Genomic DNA, 25,698 nt, shown 5'->3' with positions numbered 1-25,698 from the left:
GGGTCACAAATGCAGTGGGCAACACTTCTGCTTTCAGTCCACTGAAGGCATATCACCATTCAATTTTCCTTTCTACTGCTGGTGAACAGTTTGTTATTTCCAGTAAGGGGCTATGATAAGTGAAGCTGTTATGCACACATGTGTATGTTCTCACCTATCTCAAATAAATATCTAGGAGCAGAAGAGCCAGGACACGGGAGCGGTAGAAGGTTGACTTTATTATGATCCACCAACAGGTTTCCAATGCTGCTGTATTTTACCCCAACCTGCAGTGAATGAGAGTTCCAGTTGCTCCATATCCCAGTCAATGAGAAAACAGTCCCCTTACCCCCTGATGTTGAAGAGAATTACTAAGAATTTTCCCTTCTTTTTCTCCTTTCTGTTCCAACTGTGCCATCTGCCCCTGCCCCTTAAATTTGGTAAGTTTCAGTTGATCCAGGAATCTAGTGAGGACAGAGAGGGGAGAGAGAAGGCATATGGCCTCAGTCTATGGAAACATCTCAAAGAAGTCCATCTTTGCAAATTCTGAAGCACAAGAAGGGAGCAGCCCTGGAGCACCTGCTCTCCACTCGGCTCCAGTAGGACCCTCAGTTGTTCGTCCAGCCTGGACCCTCGGGCCCTGTCTCTGCCACATGGTGTGGGGACCCTCTTGACCTCAGATAGGACTACTGTTGCTATGTCTTTCCTCTGCATCTCCATCCGAGATCCAGTTGATCCTGAGTCTGTTTCAGTCAATCATTTCCCTTAACAATGTGGTGGAGCCAATTAAAGACAGCTTATTCAATATACTGCCCTGGTATCCACGTCAGTTGGAATGTCTGGGACTTATCCGCTCCCCATTCCAAAGCCCAAAATCAAAGGAGAGAGAAGAGAGAAATTGGTAGAGAAAAGGGTCAGAAGCTCCTGGGGCATCATTATACACAATGCTAAGGTAACCTTGGGCTTTCCTGGTAGCTCAGCTGGTAAAGAATCTGCCTGCAATGCAGGAGACTCCGGTTCAAGTCCTGAGTTGGGAAGATCCCCTGGAGAAGGGGTAGGCTACCCACTCCAGTATTCTTGGACTTCTCTGATGGCTCAGACGTCTCTGCCTGCATTGCAGAAGACCTGGGTTTGATCCCTGGGTTGGGGAGATCCCCTGGAGAAGGGAAAGGCTACCCACTCCAGTATTCTGGCCTGAACAATTCCATAGACAGAGGAGCCTGGCAGGCTACAGTCCATGGAGCTGCAAAAAGTTGGACACGACTGAGCAACTTTCACTTCACTTCGCTTCAAGGTAAACTTCAATGTGAGGTTTTATATTTGCAAGACATTTCTTTCTACGTGATTATGTTTTTCTTTTCTTTTTTTTCCATGCCAGGCAGCATATAGACTCTTAGGTCCCTTACCAGGGATCAAACCCATGCTCCCTGCAGTGGAAGTGCAGAGTCCTAACCATGGGACCACCAGGGAAGTCCCAACATGATAATGTTTTTATATTAGGGATATAATTTTAAAGGGGAGGATACCTTTTCCAGACCCTACTGATGCTTTTGAACTGTGGTGCTAGAGAAGACTCTTAAAAGTACCTTGGACTGCAAGGAAATCAAACCAGTCAATCCCAAAGGAAATGAACCCTGAATATACATTGGAAGGACTGATGTTGAAGATGAAGCTCCAATACTTTGGCTACCTGATGCAAAGGGCCAACTCATTGGAAAAGACCGTGATGCTGGGAAAGATTGAGGGCAGGAGGAAAAGGGGGTGACAGGATGAGATGGTTGGGTGGCATCACGGACTCAATGAACATGAGCTTGAGCAAGCTCCAGGAGATGGTGAAGGACAGGGAAGCCTGGTGTGCTGCAGTCCATGGAGTCACAAAGAGTCAGACACGACTGAGCAACCGAACACCACCACCACCGAGTGGCCTCAGATGGCTCAGCTGCCTCTGATGAGCTGTGTGACCCTTAGACTCTCTGAGCCTCTGTTACTCGGCCTGGAAAAACAGTTATAGTCAGGCCTTCCCAGTACCACCGCCACCCCATGCACAGGCAGCCCCCATCTGCATGGGCCGTGCCAAGCAGTCCCACTGTTGTCTGGACATTCATGACACAACCACAACATCGGGGCGTGTCTCCGAGAAGCTCGCTGTGGTGTGCATGCGGTGAGGATCTCTGAGCCTACAGGAACTTCTGGGACCTGTTCTGACTCGGGGCGGAGCACAGGAGAGAGGAGAGAGAGCACTGGAGGAGCTTTCGCTTCTATCCCCTGCTGTTTGTCTCCACCTATTTCCTCTTGCCCTGGGCTCCTCCCCATTGAATAACTGCCAGATTGCTTAGGTTTCTATTTCTTCATTAAGCCAGCGGGAGAAGTGGCAGTGGCTACAGAGGCGGTGGAGAAATGGCCTTCGGTGGTGCCCAGGCTTCCTACATAAACCCAGTGAGTTCCCGGGGCTAGGGGTGGCCTCAGCTGGGGGAGGGGAGGGACAGGTGTCACAGCTCCTGCAGGTAACAGGAGCTCTTGCAGGGGATGGGGGGTGGGGGGCATCCAAATGAGAACAAAAGAAAGGCAGACACACCAGCTCCTGACAGAATTTCTGCTCCGAGCTCGTCTCGTCCCCCTAGCACCACGCAGGGCTGCAGCGGATGAGCATCACGAGGATTCCGTAAGCAAAGGTTTACTGAACTTTCTCTGGCTGCCACTCCTGCTCTAAATGCTCAGTGGGGGAAGAAGGGCCCACATCATAACTAGAAAAGAGATTATTAATCATTTTCTTTTGCCCGAAGGGAGAGGTACACAGGGCTTCTGGGGAGGCTAACAACCCAGCGTGGAAGCGAAATGCACTTACCTTGAAGATGACCTCCCTGGGTTCAGCCATGTACTAGCTGGGTGACCACAAGCATCCCAGGTGGCTCAGATGCGGACCCCCATCCCTGGGTGAGGAGGATCTCTTGCAGGAGGAAATGCAGGAAACGCAATGCATTCCAGCATTCTTGCCTGGAAAGTCCCATGGACAGAGGAGCCTGGCGGGCTACATTCCAAAGGGACATGACTAAACAGCTGGACACAACTAAACCACTGAGCAGGCATGCACACGCAACCTCCAGCAAGTTGCTTTATGTCTCTGGGCCTCAATTTTTGCATCTGTACAATGGGGATAATCTTCAAGTCACTGCCTAGGGCTGGGGGAAGAATTAAGCGAGGTAGTACACTGAGAGAGCCTGAAAGGTGTCTGGCTCACTGTGGAAGCGTTTAGAATTAATAGGAGTCTGGGGGTGGCAGGGAAGGCCTCCTGAGGAGGTGTCTGCTCCCTGACGGGGGAGAGAGTAAGGCAGGGCAGGTCAAGGCTATCTGAGAAGGACCCTCTGGGGAGTTATGGGGGAGAGGGGCCCTGAGGGGTGCAAGGGCTGCGTCTTGTGCCCTTTGCCTCTTGTGTGGAGGCCCATTGCGGGTGGTGTTTAAACCCTGTGAACCTTATCAGCCCCAGGTCATAAATAGAAAACAGGTTCAGACAGGTGGAAGTCACTTGTCAAATGTCCCCGGATGGTAAGTGACCGAGGAAGCAAGTGCCCATGGAGAGAGCCCTGGGTGAGCAGGAAGCAGGCATGTGGCAGGCCGGGTCTCAGGAGATCTCCGTGCTCTCTGTGTCTTGGGCCTGGTCCTTCAGTAGGAGCCTCTCCCGACCTCAGCTTCCTGACAGGCTGGGCAGGTGGAGTCCTTCCTGGGGAAGCATGGGGGGACAGCAGGTACTGGGGACTGCTGGACTCCACACTCAAGCCCACCTCCCCGGGGGCCCCGCTGGGCCTGCTTGCTCCAGGCAGTGTCCAGTGCCCCTCAGCCCACTTTGAGGGGTTCCTGTTGGGGCTGGAGGAAGCTGGGCCCCCCCCCAGTGGCTGCTTCCACGGTGACCTTAGGGTCAGGATGTGACACCTAGGTTTCCTTCTCCCTCAGAGGGGGGACCCGGAGCCCCTTCCGGGCCCTGACATTTTATTATTCTGAAGACACATTTTTCCTTTCTAATCCTTGGATTCAAAAGCCATTAGTACTTGGATTCTAATTTGAAATTAGAAGGAAATTCCTTCTACTGACAGCAAGGCCTCAAAGTCTGGACGAGAAAGAGGCTGGTGCAGCCCCCCAGGGACCGGCAGCACTGTCCACCCCACGTGGCCACCCGCCCCCAGGCCACCCAGGGACCTCTAGTATCCGGGACCTCACTTCCTCCCAAGTGCAACATGAGGGTCACCCGCCCGGCCATTCGGCTGAGTCAGTGCCTCTAGGAAATGCCTCAGGAGCACCCCTATTACTCGCCAATGCCCTGCTCTGGTCTCATCTGGCCCAGCCCCCAGAGGGCCAGAGGGCAGCAGCCATCAGAGTCAGGACAGGACTCGCTGTTCAGTCCAACAGGATCAGGGCTTCACCGTGAGAAGCGGCCTGGGTCGGGGATAAAAGCATGGGTGTTGGGATTCAAACCTGTCTCTATCACTGCCCAGCTGTGTGACTTCAGGAAAGTTGGACAACCTTCTTGTTCCTGTTTCCTCATCTGTAAACATGTCACCAATAATGACCTATGTGGTTTAGAGGAAAGGGGATAATGAGATAACAAAGACACGGAAGGGAGGCCACCAAAGGGTAGCAGTGCTGCCCCCTGTGGGTGAGCCCCCTAGCCAGGTATGGCTGGGTGGCCTCTGTGACACTGGGTCTCCAGAAGGGGACTGCCCACCCCTGGCCTGTAGGGCCTGGTTCCTCTTTCTGGAAGGATATGAAGAGGAGGGAAAGATCCTCAGTCTCCAGGCATGGCCAAGAGCTGAGACCTAGTTCGATCCCAGCAAAAGGATTAGGTCATCCTGCTGTAGACAGCTACCCTTGTCAAGTCTTTCCAGCCAAGGGCTTTCCACTTAGCCTTTCACCTAATCCTCTCAAGGACACTGCCAGGCTGGCCTCACTAGTGTCTCACCGTTCTGAGGAGGGAACTGGGGTGCAGACAGGTCATGCAACATCAGAGCTGCCAGCCCGGGGAGTTGGGAGGCGAGTCCATGCTGTGGGACCATAAATCCAACATAAAAATCCTTCCTCCGAGTCCTCTAGGTGCTGCTGTTTCTTGCTAAGATCACAGACACACAACACACACATGCACAGAGGGGTCCTTGGCCAGCCAGGCTGAAAGCGATACAAGTTTATTCTGTTACAGTTCTGAGGTCAAAATCTAAAGTCAAAGTGTCAGCAAGGCGGTTCTCTTCTGGAGGCTTCGGGGAGAATGCTTCCTTGACTTTCCCAGTTTCCCGAGGCTGCTCGCTTGCCTTGGCTTGTGGCCCCTTCCTCCTTCTTTAAAGCTAGCAGTTTCTCGCTTCTGTTGTCACATCTACTACTGACCCTCCTCTTCGGCCTCCCTCTTTGAGGACCCTGTGACTACACTGGGCCCATGCAGATAATCTGCAATAACCTATCTCAAGATCCTTAACCTAATCACATCTGCAAAACTCCCTTTGCTGTATAAAGTAGTATATTCACAACTTCCAGGAATTATCATGTAGACATTTTTGGTAGGGCAGAGGGGAGAGTGGTAATTATTCAGTCCACCCAACCCTCCTTGGAGTCAACCAATATTAATGGTTTGTTTGAATCATTCCAGAAATGTTTTTACATAATGCTTTATTTATAATTAGTAAATATATGTATATAGCCTCCCCCACCCATTTTTAAAATAATCCATGTGGCATCACTCCATATCAATTCTCAAAGAGTTCCCTTCTTCCTCTTCTTTTATCAAGTCTCCATTAAGTCCATTGTATGGAAATACCAAATTAATTTCACTGTTTTCTTCCTGGTGGACTTTTGGACTTGCTTCTGATTCTTTATAATTATAATGCAACTATAATAATCTTGTCTTTAGGACTATACTCAATTTGAAATAATCTTGTGTTTCAGAATTTGAGGATGTCATTTAAGACATTAAAATCTCACAAAGCTTTTTGGGGGAATCATTTCCTAAGATTCTTTACTGTCTGAGCCACGGCTTCCTTGGTGGCTCAGAAGTTAAAGAATCTCCCTGCCATGCAGGAGACTTAGGTTCAACCCCTGTGTTGGAAAGATCCCGTGGAGAAGGGAATGGCAACCCACTCCAGTATTCTTGCCTGGAAAATCCTGCGGACAGAGGAGCCTGGCACCTATAGTCCATGGGGTCGCAAAAAGTTGGACATGACTGAGCAACTAAACACACACACACACACACACACACACATTTCCTAAGATTAACTGTACTGCCCGCCCCCCTGGCCCACACAGGGCTTCCTCCATCCCGCCTTCCTTCTGTGCCCTGAGGACTTCATCCCATCACACTTTCAGTTCTTTATACCTTCATGTGAATATGCTTGAGGGAGGCGCCCATGCTGCCAGAAGGATATATTTTAAGCCTTGTCTTTCATAATGGTATGAAAGGCTCTTAAGAGGCTTCAACAAACAAATAAGGGGATTCTTCTTCGGGAAAGTCCACCATGCTGGTCAGCCTCACTGTGTCAGGCTGGTTCGACTCCAAAATCACTGACATGGACAGACAACAGAAAGAACTCAGAGGTGCAGAGACACTGTGATTTGCTTAAGGTCACCAAAGTATTTATGGCCGAGTTCAGACCTGACCGGGGGGGCCACAAAAGACACCTCTGCCCAAGGTGCATGGAGAGCACAGTCTGTCTGAATGGATCCTGGCGTCACTGGTTATCTCCCAGGGCCAGCTGTGCACACCGGGCTCGGAGGGGCTTCCCTGGACTCTGAGTGGTTGCACGGTTCAAGGACACAGGGTAGGACTGAACTGGGCTTGTGGGTGCTTTTTGTTTGGTCTTCACAGTGTTTACTTTAATTTGCTGCCAAAGAAAATATATAATGTGGAGAGAACAGTATCATAAACAACACACACCCATCCCTCAGTTTCAACTCTTGACCTATCTGCTTCACTTCTATCCAACCCTCCTTCCCTTTCCACCCCTGGATTATTTTGCAGCAAATCTAGATATATCAGCTCATTGCAAACATTCATTATGTGTCTCTATCACAAAGAAACTCTTCTACAATCCTTTTTAAAGGATTTTTGCCCCAGAAAGTAGAAAGCTTTACAGAGGAAAAAAAAAATCCAGATTTCTGTCTTCTCCTAGTAAGATGGAAGCTCTGTCCACACTGGACTGGAAGGTAATCACAGGTTACAGCTGAGTGGACACTGCTCTTTAGATAAGGAAGATGATGCCTACTTTGCTGCAGTCCCCAGCACTCCCTACTGTCCCCTACCTGGCCAGCTCAAATATGTAAATCACTTGCCTCATTTCTGGCAGCACTGCATGTGTGTGTGTGTATGAGAGTTTTTTTCCTTTTTTTTTAAAAAATTTTCTATATTTTTATTTTCTATTGGAGTATAGTTGATTAACAATGCTATGTTAGCTTCAGGTGTACAGCAAAGTAATTCGTTATACACATATATGTATCTATTCTTTTCCAAATTCTTTTCCCACGTAGGTTGCTCCATATCATTGAGCAGAGTTACCTGTGCCATACTGTAGGTCTTTGTTGATTATCCATTTTATATAAGCATTTAATTTTTGTAGGGAATTGACTTAAAGGAGAAGGTAGACAAGACTTCAACAGCTTGAAAAATGTGAAAATTGACTAGGAGATAGTACAGTGTGTAAGGCAGTTTGTATAACACCATCAGGCATTTGGAAGGAAGCTTCGAAAGTTGAGATGTAACTAATTTAGGAATTTTGCTCAGAGACCAAGATGGAAGCAGTGGTGGGGGTTGGGGGTGGTAGAGAGACAGCCTATTACACGATGGAATCTTCCACAGACTTTCTCATTCAATCATGAATCTCACCCCAAAAGTAGGGTTTATCCCTATTTCACAAATGAGGAAACTGAGGCAAAGAGAAGTTACGTAAGCTTCCCAAGGCCATTCAGGTAACGAGCAGCAGAATCAGGATTCAAACCTGGAGAATGCCTGGCTCTAAAATGAAGCCTCTTCACCAGAACCACGGATCCTTTATCTATTTATTTGTTTTATTAAAATCTTTTTATGTCTGCAGTAGGTTGTGTGCAGGCTTTCTCTAGTGTGGAGAGAAGGAAGCAGGAGACACTGACCACCATCTCCTCCCCACAGGTTGTCCCCTTCACTGGGATGATCCAAGGGGGTCTCCAGGATGGACACAAGATCACCATCATTGGGGCCGTTCTTCCCTCAGGCGGGAACAGGTACCGGGAATTGTCTCTCTCAGCCTCGCCCTGAGTGAACCACAGTGCTGTCAGCTCAGGAGGGTCCACTCAGCATCCTCCAAGTGTCCGCACCTGGCTCCGGGGATGGGAAGGGCCCGGCCCTGCCAACAATACATGAGACCCCGGCCACTTGCTTGTAGCATCCAGGGCACCATTAAGCAGACTTCCCAGAGACAGGGGGGATGGACGCTCACAGTCTAGGGAGGGAAGCAGGCCAGCCCAGAGCAGAGTTCTGGGACTGAACCTCGTACACAGTGACCCAGAGCTGCAGACATGTCAACTCCCTCCATTTCCTGCAGGCACCTGCATCTGCTTCAAAAACCTCATGTGGGCTGACATGGAAATATCTAAACTTGCCCTCAAAGTCGCGGTTTGGTGTCTTTCAGTTTCAAGGTCTTTGCTGCTAAAGTCAATTCAAAGAATAAATATCTCGGCTCTGTTTCCCATCCCCCTCCTTCCCGAGGTGGGCTGTCTGTGAACACAGAAGAGCTTGCACATATTCTCAGAGGCGGGAGGGTCATCAGTGGCTCAAGCAGCCCTGACTGACCCCTGCCGAGGGCCGGGTGACCCAGAGGCCTGCAACATGTGCCTGTGCGGGTGGCGTCCAGGTGGGCTGCACCCTGAGGTCCACAGTGTACACCGAGGCCCCTCTGGACACGTGAGTTCCCTCAGAAGCCTCTAGATGACTTCCTCTGCCACTGCCTCCCCTGCCAGGTGACATAGGCACACTGACCATGGGACTCTGAGAGCCCTGCGTGCCCCCAGGGGACTCGGAGGGAGGTGAGGCACCTGGTTTCCCAGAAACCGTCCCAGCAGGGGAATCGGGACCCTTGTCTCTGAACTCCCATCCCTCCTCTCTCCCCATCCCTGTGCCGACCCTTCCTCCCAACACAGGAGGGTTTTCTACTCCACTCTGTCTAACAGACCTGTCTCTACCTCCGATCGTCCCCCTTCTGATGGGAGCTGCTGTTCTCTCCTTCCCTGGGGCAGAATTTTCAAAGGAACACAGCCATGAAGCTGGAGGACGGCAAAGGGAAGATTACACCCCGATATTTCAGAAACACTATTCTTCACTTTAAGAGGAACAGGGACTTTGATTTTCTCACTCTAGAATCACTTGGAACATCCTTTCCTTTTGGTGCTCCCGGAGGGAGCATCTAGGGCTCAGGTCCCGGCCAGTTCTGTTGGTCTTGCTGGCTGAGAGCTCACCAAGCACCTTAGTGTTGAGGACAACACCCCAAACTCACCCTCGCAACTGATAAAGCAATGGGTTCTCAGGCTTTCCCTGGAAGGTGTGTGGGCACCCCTCCACGCTTCCACTGCAGCGGGCAAGGGTGCCATCCTTAGTTGAGGAGCTAAGATCCTGCAGGCCATGCTGCACAGTCCAAACAAAGAAAAAACCAAAACTTGGCCCTGCAGAGAGAATGTCCGCTGAGGGCCGCCCGTGGGTGTGCTGCAGCGCCGGGCTCTGTGGGGCTGGCACGGGAACGAGGCGTGCTCTCGGGCTGCTGCGTGTTGGTTGGGGAGACCAGAGTAACTCTGAGAAGCAGGCTGTGAACCGCACTGGTTCTGAGTTCAGGCAAGGTGGTGGGACAGAATTCTTGCTGGAGAACCTCAGATCAGAACTTGGTTTGGGGACATGCAGGAGTTCCATCTGGGAAAAGTCAGAACAAACATTGATTGCACCCCCTTCATGAGCCAGGCCCCTTGGAAGCTCCTTTTCTTTTTAGCCCTCACCTTAGAGTCATGGCTGTACCCAGAGGAGGTTGGGAAGGTGAGGAGAGATGGGAACAAAGAATCACTTACTTGGCATCCTCGGGCCGCCTCGATCATCATCCCTGAAGGAAGGCAATCACCCCCTTTCCTGGGTGGGGCAGCTTGAATAGCGTGGTCTTGGTCATCGCAAACAACAAACAGGGCAGAGCTGGGCTCGGGGTCCAGGCCTGCTGACCTCACTGGGGGCAGGTGGACACACGACGGCCTCCATGCCCGGAGAGCTAGGGTTTATTCTACATCTCCCCTTTAGACACCGTCTCTGTAGGGGTCCCACCAGTTCTTTCCACTTGTCCTCTTCTGTCCCAACTTAGTGGACGTGGGCAGGCCTCGGCGACCACTTGGTCCAAAAGGCTCTCCCTTCCAGGCACGTTTTTTGAGTTCCAACTTGGATACAAATTTCTTTACCCAGAGAAATTCACACTGTAAGGGCAAAATGTGGTAACTGAACAAAAGCACATTAGTGCAAATTAGGTGAACAAAACAGACAGCAGCAGAGTAGGGATGGGCATCAACCAGCCATGCAGGCTGTGTGCGGGTTCCCAGACGGATGTCAATGAAAAGTGTGAGGACTTCCTGCTCCCACCCTTGGGAGTAAACCAGGACACCAAGCACCGCCTGATTTCCCCCCATCTAGGTTTGCTGTGAACCTTCAGACCGGCTATAACGACAGTGACATTGCCTTCCACTTCAATCCTCGGTTTGAAGAGGGTGGGTATGTGGTCTGCAACACGAAGCAGAGAGGAAGCTGGGGGACGGAGGAGAGGAAGATGCATATGCCCTTCCAGAGGGGGTGTTCATTTGAGCTCTGCTTCCAGGTTCAGAGCTCAGAGTTCAGGGTGAGTTGGAACTCTCCTCTCGTCCCTTCAGCTGCCTGTCCCCCTGTCTCGATCAGGCGCCATGTATGGTCTTAAAATAGTCACGTGAACAACACCTTTGTACAGAGAAGAGGATCATTTCCTTGTAAGGCTGCAGTCCCCTTACACCTTCCCTTGCATTTTACAAGTGTAGTTGCTTCTTTTACTCCAGAAATAAGCACTAGAGGTCACCATGGGGCTTTTTGGCTTCCTGGTGTCTCTACAGTCCAAGTTATTTCCATTTCTCTGTTGTACCCCTTCTTCCACTCCAGGTCTCTGGGAACATTTCTTTTTCCTGTTACCTTGTTGGTGCCTTTATCCAGGTGTAATTAAGGACTTGGTTTTACTTAGCAGCAGCAGCAGGACATTGCACATTGGTTTGGCAAGCAGAGCAGTGTCTCTGGGCTTGGGAAGAAGGAGGGGGCGGAGTGAGTCCACCTGTGTCTGTGCTTCTCTTTGTGAACACGAATGTTGTCACACCCTTGTCATATAACCTGACGTCACCTCTGCTCCCCACCAACATTTGTATGTATATTTCAACATGCATATTTCAGTAATACCCCAGGTGAGCTATGCTTAGAAAGACAAACTACTGCAATAAACAAACAACCAAAAGAATGAAAAAGCAACGACTAGAGCCAGACAGAGATAGTGTCTGGATGCCCTTTGGGTCCCAAGCATGTTCCTGTGACTGGCACATCTCTGAAGGCTGATGCCCGGATCTACAGGGAATAAATGTGAAAACTAGATGCAGGTCTAAACTTCTAGAAGCAGGGGTCCCGGAGGCCCAGGTGTGCTCCCGCCTGGCTGGGGTCCCCCTCCCTGGCATGTCACGTCTCTCGGCAGGTGATGGTGAACGGGAACCTCTTCACGCAGTATGCCCACCGTGTGCCCTTCCACCGCATCGACGCCATCAGCATCACGGGTGTCGTGCAGCTGTCCTCCATCAGCTTCCAGGTCAGACTGTCCACCCAGCACTCGTCCCCCAGGGCTGGGAGCGGGGCCCAGTTCCCTGGGCCTGGGCCCTGCTGCATGGACCCAAAGTGCCAGCCAGTCTCCTTTCCACGCCCCCAGCTCCCTTCTTCTCCTCCTCCTCGTGTCGCTGTCTCTGTTTGGGACACCCGCTCAGTCTTCTGGACTCAGATGCCACTCGTCTCTGTTTCTCTCTATCCCCACTCTGCTTAGGAGGCCGTGTGGTGGTAGAAAGAACCCGGGCTTGGGAATCAAACTGAATCCAACTCAAATCCCCAGCTCTGCCATTCTCATTGGTTGGGGGATCTGGGACAAGTGACTTCACCTCTCCCAGCCCCAGTTTCCTCAGCTGTGCAAGGAGCAGGGTCTGCTGCCCCACAGGTCGCTGTGTCAGCTCAGTGAGGTCACAGCCATCGAGGGCACAGAACAGCCTGCTGGGCCACTCCCAGGTCTATTTGATCTTCTCTGCGTTCTGAAATTTTTAACATGTAACCAACATCTAAAAGGTCAGGGGCAGTTTTACAAGATGAAAGAGTTCTGGAGTTGGATGGTGGGGATGGTTGTACAATTATGGAAGTCAACCTAACACCACTGACCCACACGCTTAAAAAGTAGTTAAGATGGTCTTTTCTACGGGACGTGCATTCTGCCACAGTGTAGCAGGGAAAAGGTCAGGTAATAGCACATGGAAATCTGGATTTCGGTTTTTTTGTGTGAAAACTGGGAAGACTGGGGTATGGTGGGCTCACATTCTGCAGGGCCTCAGGCTACTGATTGGGAGCTACTGTCACCACTCTGGTATCTGTGCATGCACCTTGAGATGGGAAAGGCACGCAGCAGGCCCTTAACAAATACTGGGTCCTCTTCTTTGGTCTTCATCTTTCATATTCCTTCCCTCCTTAACTCTCTCCCATGGGGGTGGAGGAGAGAGGAGAGAAAAGTAGAGATGGAGAGAGAGATGGAGGTGGAGAGAGAGACAGAGAGATCAAGGTGCAGGTGGAGAGAGGAAGTGGAAAGAGAGATGGAGAGAGAGACAATGATAGAAAGAGAGATGGAGGTGGAGATGGAGAGATGGAGAAGGAGAGAGAGAGGGAGGTGGAGAGAGATGGAGAGGGATGGAAAGAGAGATGGAAAGAGAGATGAGGTGGAGAGAGATGGAAAGAGAGATGGAGGTGGAGAGAGATCGAGGCAGAGACAGAGATGGAGGTGGAGAGAGATGGATGGAGGTGGAGAGAGACTGAGGAAGAGAGAGAGATGGAGGTGGAGAGAGATCGAGGTAGAGAAAGATGGAGGTGAAGAGAGATGGATGGAGGTGGAGAGAGACCAAAGCAGAGAGAGAGATGGAGGTGGAGAGAGATGGATGGAAGTGGAGAGAGATGGAGGTGGAGAGAGACTGAGGGCAGAGAGAGATGGAGGTGGAGAGAGATCAAGATAGAGAGAGATGGAGGTGAAGAGAGATGGATGGAGGTGGAGAGAGACCAAAGCAGAGAGAGAGATGGAGGTGGAGAGAGATGGATGGAAGTGGAGAGAGATGGAGGTGGAGAGAGACTGAGGCAGAGAGAGAGATGGAGGTGGAGAGAGATCAAGATAGAGAGAGATGGAGGTGAAGAGAGATGGATGGAGGTGGAGAGAGACCAAAGCAGAGAGAGAGATGGAGGTGGAGAGAGATGGATGGAAGTGGAGAGAGATGGAGGTGGAGAGAGATGGAGGTGGAGAGAGAGACGGAGGTGGAGAGAGATGGATGGAGGTGGAGAGAGATCGAGGTAGACAGAGAGATGGAGGTGGAGAGAGATGGATGGAGGTGGAGAGAGATCGAGGTAGACAGAGAGATGGAGGTGGAGAGAGATGGATGGAGGTGGAGAGAGACCAAGGCAGAGAGAGAGATGGAGGTGGAGAGAGATCGAGGTAGAGAGAGATGGAGGTGGAGAGAGATGGATGGAGGTGGAGAGAGACCGAGGCAGAGAGAGATGGAGGTGGAGAGAGATGGATGGAGGTGGACAGAGATCGAGGCAGAGAGAGAGATGGAGGTGGAGAGAGATGGACAGCGAGATGGAGGTGGAGAGAGCGCTGGCTAGCCTGCTGTCACTCCCTGCAGCCCAGCCTTTCCTCTGTGGGTCCTGCGCATCCCTCACTCCCCCTCCTGTCTGATTCGCTCCTCCCTGCCTGGCCCCTGCTTTCCCACTCTTCCTTGGCTCCATTAACGCTTCTGTTCACCCCATGGCGCATGGGGTTTTGTTTTAACAGAACATCCGTGCAGCTCCCAAGCAGCCCGCCTGCTCCAAGGTGCAGTTCTCCCAGGCTGTCTGTCTCCCACCCAGGCCCAGGGGGCGCAAATCAAATGTGAGTTTAACAGAGGCCTGGGGAGGCTGAGCCATCAGCACGAAGGACACAGTGTCTGAGACACTGGTCTAGTCAGCAGGCTAGTCAAGGTCTCCAGGCCCCGTTATGCCCAAAGGTTCATCCACACCCCCAAGCCCAGAGCTGGGGACCTGGGAGTTGTCCTCAGTTCTTCCTTCCGTCATTATCTCTCCAGGGCACCGGCGCCTCTCCTCCCAAAGCCACTGGCTTGGTCCAGGCCATCCACCCCCTCACCACCCCACCCATGGCCTGGCTCTCCACCCCCACACACCCACCCACCCACCACCACTGTTTGTTCCCACGCACAAATCCAATTGCAACTTCCCCATGTTTTAAAGTCCTAAAGGCCCCCAAGTCCTTCTAGAGAAAGCCCAGATTCCCCAGCAGAATCTGCAGAATCCTCCTCAGGCTTGCCCCAGTCTTCCTCCCGGCCTCACCCATGAAGCTCACGCAGCCTCCACTACTCACGAGGGGCAGTCTTGGGCCACCATGCTTTTGGCAAGTGCCGCCCCTGTGCTGGGCTTGCTCTGCCACTCACCCCCAGCCAACCCTGAATGGCCCTTCGAAGCTCTCCTTAAGTGTGGCTCCTGTGGAGCTCCGTCCCGGATTGGCGGCTCACTGGATGCCCCTGCATCCCTACAGACTCTCAATATTTCTGTGCTACGTCAGTCATCATGTCCTGATATAACTGTGCTTATGTATGTCTCTCCATCACTCCTCTCCCCTGCTTCCCTACACCCACCAGGCCCTCTGTGGGCTCGGATTGTAGCTGGTTCATTCATGTATCCCAGCATTTTCCACAGCGCCTCGCATGCAGTAGGGACTCAGTTAATGAATGTGGAATAGGTTTGCAAGAGGAACAGTCTGCTGGGTGAAGGCAAGGTCTTGGACAGGAAGGGGAGCAGGACCTGCCCTTTCCTCAGCCACTTAAGCAGTGAGGACTGAGGGGAGGGGGGTCTCTCTACCCAGCCCTTCCCATGCCCATCACGGTACAGCCAGGGCACCTGCCTCCTGCCATGTGGACCCAGAATTGGTAGAGCTCCAGGGAGCCTTTGCAGGGCAGCCCGACTCTGGCCCTGGCCTGGGGAGGATGGGGCGTGATGGATACTATCAGAAGAACTGGGTACCATTTTGGATTTTATCTCTTGATATCTGGGTGAGCTTGGGCAAGTTGCCTAATTTTCCTGAGAACTGGTTGCTTCAGCAGCAAAACAGGAGGTAAGGATGCCTCTCTCATTTGTAAAGTCTTGAAGCCAGAGCCTGGCACACAACAAATCTCCAGCCAATGTTAGTGTTCACCTTATGGGTGAATTAGGGCACTGGGAATAATGGTTTTGTCTCAGGGAGCTAAAGGAAGTGAAATGGTCTGCATCAGATATGGCCTCCTCTCCTTTTGAGGGCTTTGCCGGTGGCTCAGATGATAAAGAATCTGCCTGCAATGCAGGAGACTCGGGTTCGATCCCTGGGTCAGGAGGATCTCCTGGAGAAGGGAATGGCAACCCGCTCCAGTATTCTTGCCTGGAGAATCCCATGGAAAGAAGAACCTGGCGAGCTACTGTCCATGGGGTCACAAAGAATCAGACACTACTGAGTGACTAACACTTTCACTTTCTCCTTCTGAAGGAGCCAGTGGGAAAGTTCCCCCTCCTCCACTTCCAACCCCTCCCTGACACTGTTGCATAACCACAGTGTATCCTGAGGGGGATGGGTGAGAATCTGGGCGCCCAGAAGGCTCAGGAAGGCTTGCTCGGCAGCAGGAAGGAGGCATTTCTTACCACAGGTCTTGCCGCCATCTCACCCTCATGCGGCACAAATGTTAACCACTATTTTCGCTTCTCATCCCCTTCAGCCTCCAGGGATCTGGCCAGCCAACTCGGCTCCCATTGTAAGTCTCTTGCTCTATCTTTAGAAGCTTTTCGCTTTGTTTCTTCCTGTGGGTTAAAAGAGAGCTTTCCCAGTGGCTCAGAAGGTAAAGAATCTGCCTGCAAGGCAGGAGACCCGGGTTCAGTCCCTAGGTGGTAGATTAAAGGAGGAAGCAAGCCAAACACTGGGCTTCTCCCATTGGAAGGTAGGGCCACCCAGGCCAGACCCTGGACCGTCTGCCTGGCTGTGGTGGTAACAGTGGGAGGGTTTTGGGTTGGGGGAAGGGTGGCTAGCCCTGATGAATTGGGAAACAGCCCCGAGGGCCACTGGTTTGCTCAGGCCCCTGTCAGTCTGTGGGCAGCCACAGGACGCCAAGACTCCGCTTCCACTTCTTCCTTCTGCAAAGTGAAGCTATGCTGGAGTGATTCCCCTAAGAAAGACAGGCCACACACCACAAATGCGTATTTGTTCTCAGAAGAAACCTTTGCCCCTATCTCATGCCCGTAAGAGAAGAAATATCTCTACCCACCAATTTGGAGGTACCTTCTGGCTGGTTACAAGCCCAAGATGAAACTCTCCTAAGAGGAGAGAGTTAAGTGTTAAGTGCCACCTCTGGGGGCAGGTGGTGGTCTCGCACAGGTGAGAGCTGGTTAAAAACGTGGTTTCTTCCTTCCAGGCTCAGACCTTCGTCCACACCATACACAGCGCCCCTGGACAGATGTTCCCTGTAAGTCTGAACACTCTGACCAGCTCACAGCCCCACTAAGTGCCCCTTTACCAGAGGCTGAATTCTCTAGGTCCAGGGTCAGGAAGAAAACAATTTAGCAAGGAGGGTGGGGCCATTTGGGGCTGAGGTCTTTCGCTCAGGGGACATGCACACAAAACTCTCCTTAGAGTCAGTAGAGGTTCTGGATCAGGCTGGATTTACCCAGTGGCGCAAGAAATTAATCCCTTAGTGGTCACTCCAGTGTTCTTGCCTGGAGAATCCCAGGGACGGAGGAGCCTGGTAGGCTGCCGTCTATGGGGTCGCACAGAGTCGGACACGACTGAAGCGACTTAGCAGTAGCAGCAGCAGGGGCCAGCAGGAAAACAGGTCCTTCTGTCCCTGGGGTGGCGGGTGGGTGTGACGCGCAGTGCTCCCAGTATCTGGATATGAGACCTTGCATCCAGAAGACGAGTCCCTGGGATGTCTGTCACTGCTGATCAAGGGCGTAGGCTGCTTCTCCGCCTCCGCCTCCGCCTCCTGCCGAGACAAAGCACACAGGAGCCTAGAGTCAATGGGGCTGTCCTTGGAGGGGCTGAGAGGCAGGTGACCATGATGGGATCCAGGAGTACGACAGGAAGGCCCACCAAGGTTGATATGCGGAGGAGGGTGGCTGGGAAAACCCAAGAGCTGAAACCTTTACTACTTCAGTCTTCTATTGGAGCATCCTCTCTAGAACGCGCGGTCTCACAAGAGTTTGCGCATACGTGTGCTTACGCACTCCCGCCCTGACGTTCTCAATCTCATTTCAACAGAATCCCGTGATCCCACCCGCGGTGTATCCCAACCCGGTTTACGTAAGTGGTTTCTCGGGGAGGAGGGGAGGTTTGGTTTGTGCTGTGCAGCGTTGGGGGGAGGGGGAGAGGGCAGCTTTCAAAATTAAAAGCAGTGCCTTAGTAAACTGAAGTTCTGGAAACTTCCAAGTAACTTAGAAGACTTAACAAAAGGAGCTTTCACCTTTAAAATCATCCCTTCACCCTTAGCATATCATACAGCCTCCCCTTCTCAGCCTAAGCATCCTTTGCGTCCAACCAAAGCTCTTTTCCTGAAGGTAAATGTCCATTAATTTGAGGAATGCTGGAAAGGTTTTCTTTGTCGTTTACTGAGCCAAGTAAAGATACCATGGAGTTCTTTCTTGAAGATACAGACACAACAAACTGTGGGCTGACAGTCCAGATGTATAGAAATTGGCACAAAGGTCCCCCTAGGGTGGCGGCTGCTCTGGCTGCTGCTGGCTGACCTGCCCCATCCCCTTCCCACAGCAGCTACCTTTCTTCACCTCCATCCTGGGTGGGCTGTACCCCTCCAAGAGCATCCTGGTGTCGGGCACCATCCTGCCCAGCGCTCAGAGGTAAGCCAGGCCTCCTGGGGAGAAGAGACACCCCAAGGTCATTCTGGCCACCCCTCTGCCTCGGGGCAGAGAGTCCATGGGAGTGGCCCGCCCCCCAGGTTCTACATCAACCTGCGTTCAGGGAGTGACATCGCCTTCCACCTGAACCCCCGCTTCAACGAGAATGCAGTGGTCCGCAACACGCAGATCAACGGCTCCTGGGGGTCTGAGGAGCGAAGCCTGCCACGAGGGATGCCCTTCTTCCGAGGCCAGAGCTTCTCGGTGAGATGTTGCCACCTGGAGCCTGAAGGGGCTCCCAAGGGGCAAATGGAGGAGCGGGTGGAAGGCATCTGGGGGCACGCTGATCGAGACATGAGTTGACGCCTCTAGTGTGAGGCCTGGCCTCAGAAGAAGAGAAACTGTTCACCAAATGACTGCTATTATCTTTTACTGTTACTGTCCTGCATAAGGCAGGGGGCAGGTACTATCGGCTGTTACAGATAAGGAAACTAATTCACAAGTGTAGGTTACTTGCTAAGGTCACACTTGCTAAGGTCCCACAGCCAATCAATGTGGGATGGGACTTGAGAATGAGGTGTCATTCATTCACTCACTCACTCACTCATTCAACAGTCATTTATCAGCTATTTCATCCAGGCCCACTTTGAGCAGAAAGTACCCCAGGGGCTGGGGGGACAGTTATGACGCCAGCAGTCTAGGTCCTGACCCCATGGAGTTTACAACCGAGGTGGGAGGAGGAAGAAAGAAACAATGGACAGATCACCGTGGAATAGCAATGGGTACCACACAGAGAGCAAAGTAGGATAAGGAACAAGTGAGCCCCAGGGTCCTGCGGCCTTAGGAGGGGGCAGATCTCAGAGGAGGCCAGAGTGCATGTGGGACCTCGGTGGTGGGAGGAGCCCAGCTTGCAAGATTTAGGAGTAGCAGAGAGAAGGGTCATGGGCACGGCCTGTCTAGGAAGCAGGGAGGACAGAGAGGTGAGGGGTGGAGGGTGGGAATTCTGGAGGCTGGGATGACACAGAGCTAGATTCTCAACACTGACTATACACTCAGACCACCTGAGAGCTTGAAAAAGAAAAATCAATGCCTGGCCCCACCCCAGGCCCATGAGGGGGTGAGCCTGGGCATCTGTATTTTTTTTGGGGGGGTGCACTGGGTCTTCATTGCCGTGCATGGGCTTTCTCTAGTTGCGGCAAGTCGGGTCTGCTCTCCAGTTGCGATGCATGGGCTTCTCGTTGGCAGTGGCTTCTCTTGTTGCAGCTCGTGGGCTCAGTAGTTCTGGCCCCGGGGCTTAGTTGCTCAGTAACGTGTGGAATCTTCCCAGACCAGGGACCAGACTGGTGTCCCCTGCATTGGCAGGCGGATTCTTAACCTCTGGACCACCAGGGAAGCCCCATCTGTGCTTTGAAATATGCCCTGATACTCCTCTCCCAGAGTTGAAAATGACCAATAGAGGGCTTGGGGGCCAGCGAAGGGATTTGGATTTTAGTACCAGGTGTTGGTGTGTTTCAAGCCAGAGAGCGGTACACTTTGATGGCTGTGTGACCTTAAGCAAGTGGCTTAACTGCTCTGTGCTTCCATTTCCTCATCTAAAATATGGGGCTACAAGTAATACCAATCTCGTGGAGAAGCAAGAAGGAAATGAGATCGTGTCCGTGACATGCTTAGGACAGTGCCTGGCGTGCAGGGACTATTCTGTTGGTGTCAGTGTGCGGCGGGCACGATGATAGTCTAACAGAAGTGCTCCCGGTGCCTCTGGAGGGTGTCGGGAAGGAAAAGACAAGTTAAGGGGCTGCTGCAGCAGGAACACGAGCACTGACCACGCCTGTGTGCCGGGTCCTAGGGATATGGATGACATAGGCCAGGCCTAAGGGGGCATCTGACTTGACTCGATGGGGGTCAGGAGGTGGGGAGTTTCCCCAATAGCTCAGCAAGTAAAGCATCTGCCTGCCAATGCAGGAGACATAAGAGACATGGGTTCCATCCCTGGGTTGGGAAGATTCCCCTGGAGAAGGAAATGGCAACCCACTCCAGTAGTCTTGCCTGGAGAATCCCATGGACTGAGGAGCCTGGCGGGCTAAAGTCCAAAGGATCGTAAAGAATGGGACACGACTGAGCGACTGTGAATGCACAGGAGGTGTGGGAAGGCTGGTTGGAGGAAGGAGGGTGAATCCTGAAGAGGGGTTAGCAGTGATCCATGTGGACAAGGTGTGCAGGGTGGGGAGCGATGACGTTCTGGGTTGGGGTGCGAGGCGGGGAACAGAATACGGAAAAGGTGCTGGGAAGGAGCGCACGAGGCGGGTTTGGGCACAAGGGAATCCTTCGGTGTGGCTCAAGTGCAGGTCTGGGTCTTGCTTGACTGAAGTTTGGGGAAGTTGGGAAGGAGGGAGGGAGACGAGCCTGCCTTCCGCTTGAGGACAGCCCAGGTGGGGTGCGAATGTCGGGGGTCTGTCTGTCCAGGTGTGGATCATGTGTGAAGGGCACTGCTTCAAGGTGGCCGTGGACAGTCAGCACCTGTTTGAATACCACCACCGCCTGAAGAACCTGCCCGCCATCAACAACCTGGAGGTGGGGGGCGACATCCAGCTGACCCACGTGCAGACATAGACCGGCCCTGCCCTGTGCTGCTGTCTGGATCTGCTCACCACCCACATCTTCCCTGCCTCAGCCCCAGCCCCAGCCCTTCCCAGGCCGCCCAGCATCTGGGGGCTTTGCTGGAGAGATCACGACCTTGGCTGGCTCTGCTCCTGGCTGCAGCCAGCGCAGAGCGGAGAGGGCAGCTGGCCAGGACCGGGCAGCACCCAGAGCCTACAGAAGATGGGTGGTCCACAGGCAGAAGGCCCTGTTCAGTTCCTGTGGCAGAAAGGGAGGGTCCTGGCCTTCCCAGGCTCCAGGCCTGCAGCCCCACCTGCCTCGAAACCACATTCCCATCCCCCATTCAAGTTCACCTAGTCCAAGTGCCAGCTGTCACTCCTCATGGGAAGCGGCATCCTCGACCCCTCCCCTTTCTCCAACCTTGACCCTCTCCCCGCTCTGTTAAGTCTACCCTGCTGACACCCCTCTGGCCCCCACTAATGAACCGGAACTGTCTCGGCAGGGGGCTGTCCCTTTTCCCAGTGTCCTTCGAATAAAGAAAGAAAGAAAAAGACTTGTTGGTTTTATTAAATGAATCTTGAGACGTTTTGTTGTCTCCGGAATTGAGAAGATCCTGGCTGAGGGAAGGGGAAGGAGAGATCATTGGTTCACTTTGATCAGGGGGCTTCCTGACATTGCACCCTGCTCCCCGCGGGTCCCCCACTAACCCCACAAGGGTGTGGGAGAAAGCTCAGACCCCCTCTGGACGGGAATCTTTGCTGGAACCTTGGTGACAGAGGTGAACCCCAGAAAACCAGTGGCTCCATGCTTCTGAAATGGGCTGGACCAGGCGGCCACATCGCAGGGCCGGTTCAGCAGAACCCTGGGTCCCAGTGGGAGGAGGGGGCTGGTGAGCTCCAGAGAAGCTGGCTCGGAAGAGAGGCCTGTGTGTGTGGTTCCGCTGTGGTTCCCCCGGCATCGGGGGTCTGTATGTGGGGAATGGGAAGAGACTCAGTGTGGGGGCTCCGCCGGCCACAGAGCCAGTGCCGGGGGACCCGGCTCTGTGTCCCTCCCCATGATGCCAGCACATCCTGCTAACTCCAAGAATCCAGTCCTTGGATACCAGGGTGGGCTTGGACCAGCAGCACCTGGGGGCTCCTTAGAAATAGAGAATCCAGGCTCTGCTGCAGATCTCATCAGTCTGCGATGTAACAAGAGCCCAAGTGGTCCCCTGCTCGCTGGAGTGGCAGAGGCCCTGGTCCAGGGCACTGGCCTTGACCACGTTGTACAGATGCATCGCTAGGACACTGCGGTGGCGTGTCCCTCCTCCTCCTCCCCCACCCCCCGGCCACCCCACCTGAGCAGGAGTGGGGGAGGGGAAAAGGGGGCCAAGGAGTCAAGGAAACAAGAGTCCAAACCCAGGCTGGGAGCCAGATTTAGCCAACCCTCCACTTAGCCTCTGGCTGAGTTCCTTCCTTGTTCCCACTGGGCTCAGTCCCTGAGGAAGCCTTCCCTGTGGAAGACGTGTGTCCTTCACTCACCATCAAGTCCTTGACACGTAGCCCAGCCTCACCTGCTTTGTCACCCAGGAGCCAAATCATTATTGGCCAAACTGTCATGAAACAGGCAGCCCCAGAGCAGAAGGCGGTGACTCCCGCGACAGGGCTGCAGGGCAGGCCTTCACTAAAGGACTGGCAGCTCACGGCTCAGCTGGCGCCCTCAGGCCAGCTGTGCTTCCTCACCTCCGTCACAGGTTTTCAGATGTGCACAAAACTTCATGTGCTGCCCCCAGGCCCAGTGGGCATTTCAGAGAAGCAACGTAGCCAAGCTGGTATGTCCCTTTGTGGGGGATTTTTGTCCAAGCTGTGGGAACCCCACCACCACCCCGCCAACCCTAACTCTGTACAGCTTAAGGCTGCTTTCCTTACAAAATACACACATACATATACAGTGTGGTTAAAATAAAATGTATTTAGTATAAATATCTCCGTTATAGAATCATACAAGGAAGGCCCAAGAGGCAGACTGGGGTTTGCTTGTTTTAAATACAGAGGCATAAATAACTGTACATGGGCAGTTAAATACAGAGTGGCGTGACAGCGCCTCCTGGTGGTCACTCCAAGCGGTGCAATCAAGGAAGTTCCATCTTTCTCACCTCTGGCCAGACACTGCAGATTTAGTCTCCAAGGGACCAGGGAGGCCAGTCTCTCCACCACCCCGGAGCAGGGGCTCAAGAGAGACAAAAGGTTCCACTCTGTCTCCAAGGCTGCTACTTGGTAGCAGGTCAAGTAAAGGGTTTGAGAGGGAAGGAGATGGGGAAATAAAATGAGAAGCTTGGGGATATAATCTCCCTCCAATCTCCCCAGTCCTGTGACCTCAGATAATCGAGAGTGGGTGCCATCATTAAGTTCCATGGCAGCAGCTTTAACTTCTGTGGGTGCCTGGAGCTCTGGGATTGCTGGGCAGCCCTGCTGCCCCATCCTTTTTCACCTCATAGGGAAATACAGCACCAAAGATGTCTTCATGATAGCGCTTCTGGTTCTTTAAGGGAAAACAGAGACCAAGGTATTAATATCAGCTCTGCTGGTGCAGCCCCCTCTCACTCAGCAGGTCCAGGCTGGGACCAGTCCCCAGGGTTCCCTGGTTTCCCCATCACACGGACACTCATGAACTATTTGCCTTCCCAATTGCAATGCTTAGATTAGATTTGAATCTCACTTAAAACTCTTTAGCTCCCATGAGTACCCACTCTGGTGTGAACCACAAAACATCTCCCCAAGCTTTATGATGGCCATTAAAGGCTGTTCATTGGAAAAGACCCTGATGCCGGTAAAGATAGAAGGCAGGAGGAGAAGGGGATGATGGAGGACGAGATGATTGCATGGCATCGTTGACTCAATGAACATGAGATGGTGAAGGACAGAAAAGCCTGGTGTGCTGCAGTCCACCGGGTCGCAAAGAGTCGGACACGACTGAGCCTGCCCTGTGCTTGTCCCACAGGGCTCCAGGCACTGTGGGCTCTGAGATAAATATGGTTGGGAAATGCTGTGCACTTTCTCCCAGTCTTCAAGCTCTTTGATGCACAGCAGCATGTTAGGGACTCTGAGTGTCTTGCAGAAAATCAACACGTTTGCCTTTGTCTAACTGAGCAACCAGATCAGGATGGAGAGTCAGGCCTTCTAACAGCTCACCAGCTCTGACCTCCCGCCCTCTCTAGGATTCCTTTGAGTTCAGTCTGAGCCTGAGTTCCCTGGTTCCAGCTCCCAGGCCCATGCCTGTGACCCGCATCCCGAGCCCACACACCACCAGCGGCCCTACCTTGAGCTGGAAGAAATAGTCCTCCACCTGTTCCTCATTCAGGCTCAGCGCAGTAGCCATCAGCTGCTTCAGGGTGCGGGCCACGTCCCGGGCCATGTGCACATCCCCACAGACATAGAGGTGGCCTTGCTCCTCGTGCAGCACGCGAAGCACCTCGCCCGCCAGCCGCTGCCGCAGGATGTCTTGAACATAGACCTGAAACCAGAGCAGATGGTGGGTCCAGGCCCCCGCCATTGAGGGCAAAGGCTGCGGTCAGGCCTCCTGGCCATGGGGAGGTGGGGAGGGGGCACAAGGGGCCATGGGGTGAGCACCCTCCCAGCCAGGGCCTTGCATGGGGACAATCAAGGTCGAGATGAGGAGGTGCACTGGCGCCCTGCCTGGCCCAGGCCTGAGTTGGGGCTGGAGAGGTGAACACCGGCCACAGCCCTGTCCTTGAGGAGCTGACCTTCAGTGGAGCTCCCAGATTTAGCACACTTGCTCTGAATTTAGCACACTTCAAAGAGGCATCAATCAAGCCACTTGCCCTGCCCAGGGATCTGAGGCCCATCTGCTTACACCCCAGAAAATGAAGCCTCTCAGCGCAGACTGTCCAGGGGACCCTCCTTGTAATTCAGAGCAGGGTTCCCCAGATATTCAGAAGTCCTGGAGTCAATCGGGGACTCCCTGCTCTTGCTTCACACAAGTGATGCCACCAGGCATGGAGATGCCACCAGGCACGGAGTACCAGCATGGGAGGGACTCAATGGGACAAGTTCACAAAGGCTGAGCCAAGAGACTGTTCTGACTGCCCAGGCTCTTGGGGCAAAGTGCCCACTGGGGTAGCAGAGTGAGTCAGCAGGCCATTCAGGGAACAGCAGCCACCCTCCAGCCTTGCGGTGCCTGGACCACCACCCACCCAACAGTTGTACATCCAGAGGGGGGAGCCTTCAGCAGGCTGGGCACTGGGGATGAACCCATACATGACCCTGACTTAGCCCTGACCATCTCAGGACCTGTCTCTTCTCCTGGAAGAGTGAATGTACATCAGTAGCTTCACAGCACTGCTCTGGTGACTGCACCATGGCTTCCATTTTATTTTTAAATATTTATTTGGCTGCACTGGGTCTTTGTTTCGGCATGCAGGATCTTTAGTTGCATGATGCCTGACCAGGGATTGAACTTGGTCCCCTGCATTGGGAGCATGGAGTCTCAGCCCCTAGAACACCAGGCAAGTCCCTTGCCTCTATTTTGGAGCTGAGGAGGTGAAGGATCACAGAAGTAAGGAGCTTGTGGGGAGCCAGACACCCACCATAGTCTGTTCTTTAAATGCTCCGCCCTTTCTACACGCACAGTTGTGGTATTTACCTTGGGCTGGTCAGGCAGGCGGGAATAGGCGGTGTGCACCTCGTGCAGCACCCCCTTGCGGGCCATCTCCAGCATCTCCTCCCAGTAGAGGTGGTCCTCTTCTGGGCGGCGGCACCCGAAAACCAGGGTCATGCGGCCGCCCTGGAGCCCTGCAAGACCCAGAGCAGGTTGCAGTTACCAGGGTGGCCAGCAGAGGGCAGGCGGATCATGCTGCAAGGCTGGCTGAGCTGGGCACCCAACTGGAATCCCATTTCACCACCACATCCTATCTAAAATAGTACTGTCCCTATTTTACAGAT

General features: G+C 53.0%; 2 protein-coding genes across 5 annotated transcripts in view; one reads left to right on the top strand and one right to left on the bottom strand.

The window, feature by feature from the left end:
• Positions 1-2,258: 2,258 nt before the first annotated feature.
• Positions 2,259-21,309, top strand: LGALS9 (galectin 9). 3 transcript variants are annotated; one of them, XM_005896683.3, is made up of 11 exons: positions 2,259-2,415; positions 8,114-8,205; positions 10,637-10,838; positions 11,703-11,813; positions 14,073-14,168; positions 16,036-16,071; positions 16,726-16,776; positions 17,568-17,609; positions 18,075-18,163; positions 18,262-18,424; positions 20,624-21,309. In XM_005896683.3, the coding sequence occupies exons 1-11, from the start codon at positions 2,377-2,379 to the stop codon at positions 20,768-20,770; spliced, it is 1,068 nt and encodes a 355-aa protein (XP_005896745.1). In that variant the 5' UTR covers positions 2,259-2,376; the 3' UTR covers positions 20,771-21,309. The 3 variants fall into 3 exon arrangements, with proteins under 3 accessions (XP_005896745.1, XP_005896746.1, XP_070246490.1); XM_005896684.3 differs by lacking the exon at positions 14,073-14,168; XM_070390389.1 differs by lacking the exons at positions 14,073-14,168; positions 18,262-18,424.
• Positions 21,310-22,688: 1,379 nt separating this feature from the next.
• NOS2 (nitric oxide synthase 2) overlaps positions 22,689-25,698 on the bottom strand; it is a 40,922-nt gene continuing 37,912 nt past the window's right edge. For both annotated transcript variants that reach the window (XM_014478521.2, XM_070390387.1), the window contains exons 24-26: positions 25,400-25,548; positions 24,056-24,250; positions 22,689-23,278 (exon numbers count right to left, since the gene is read on the bottom strand). In XM_014478521.2, coding sequence (XP_014334007.2) covers positions 23,162-23,278; positions 24,056-24,250; positions 25,400-25,548 — 461 coding nt within the window. In that variant the 3' untranslated portion in view covers positions 22,689-23,161. The remainder of the gene's footprint in view (positions 23,279-24,055; positions 24,251-25,399; positions 25,549-25,698) is intronic.

The sequence above is a fragment of the Bos mutus genome, chromosome 19, assembly GCF_027580195.1.
Source record: "Bos mutus isolate GX-2022 chromosome 19, NWIPB_WYAK_1.1, whole genome shotgun sequence".
Classification (NCBI taxonomy): Eukaryota; Metazoa; Chordata; class Mammalia; order Artiodactyla; family Bovidae; genus Bos; species Bos mutus.
Note: the sequence above shows the minus strand (reverse complement) of the source record. Positions and strands in the feature narration are given on the sequence as shown.

Excerpts from the sequence above, each read along its gene's own strand:
- LGALS9 (XM_005896683.3), top strand. The coding sequence starts at position 2,377 with ATGGCCTTCGGTGGTGCCCAGGCTTCCTACATAAACCCA. Across the intron at positions 10,839-11,702 it reads TTCAGAGCTCAGAGTTCAGG|GTGATGGTGAACGGGAACCT; the intron begins GTGAGTTGGAAC and ends GTCTCTCGGCAG. Across the intron at positions 16,777-17,567 it reads CCCCTGGACAGATGTTCCCT|AATCCCGTGATCCCACCCGC; the intron begins GTAAGTCTGAAC and ends TCATTTCAACAG.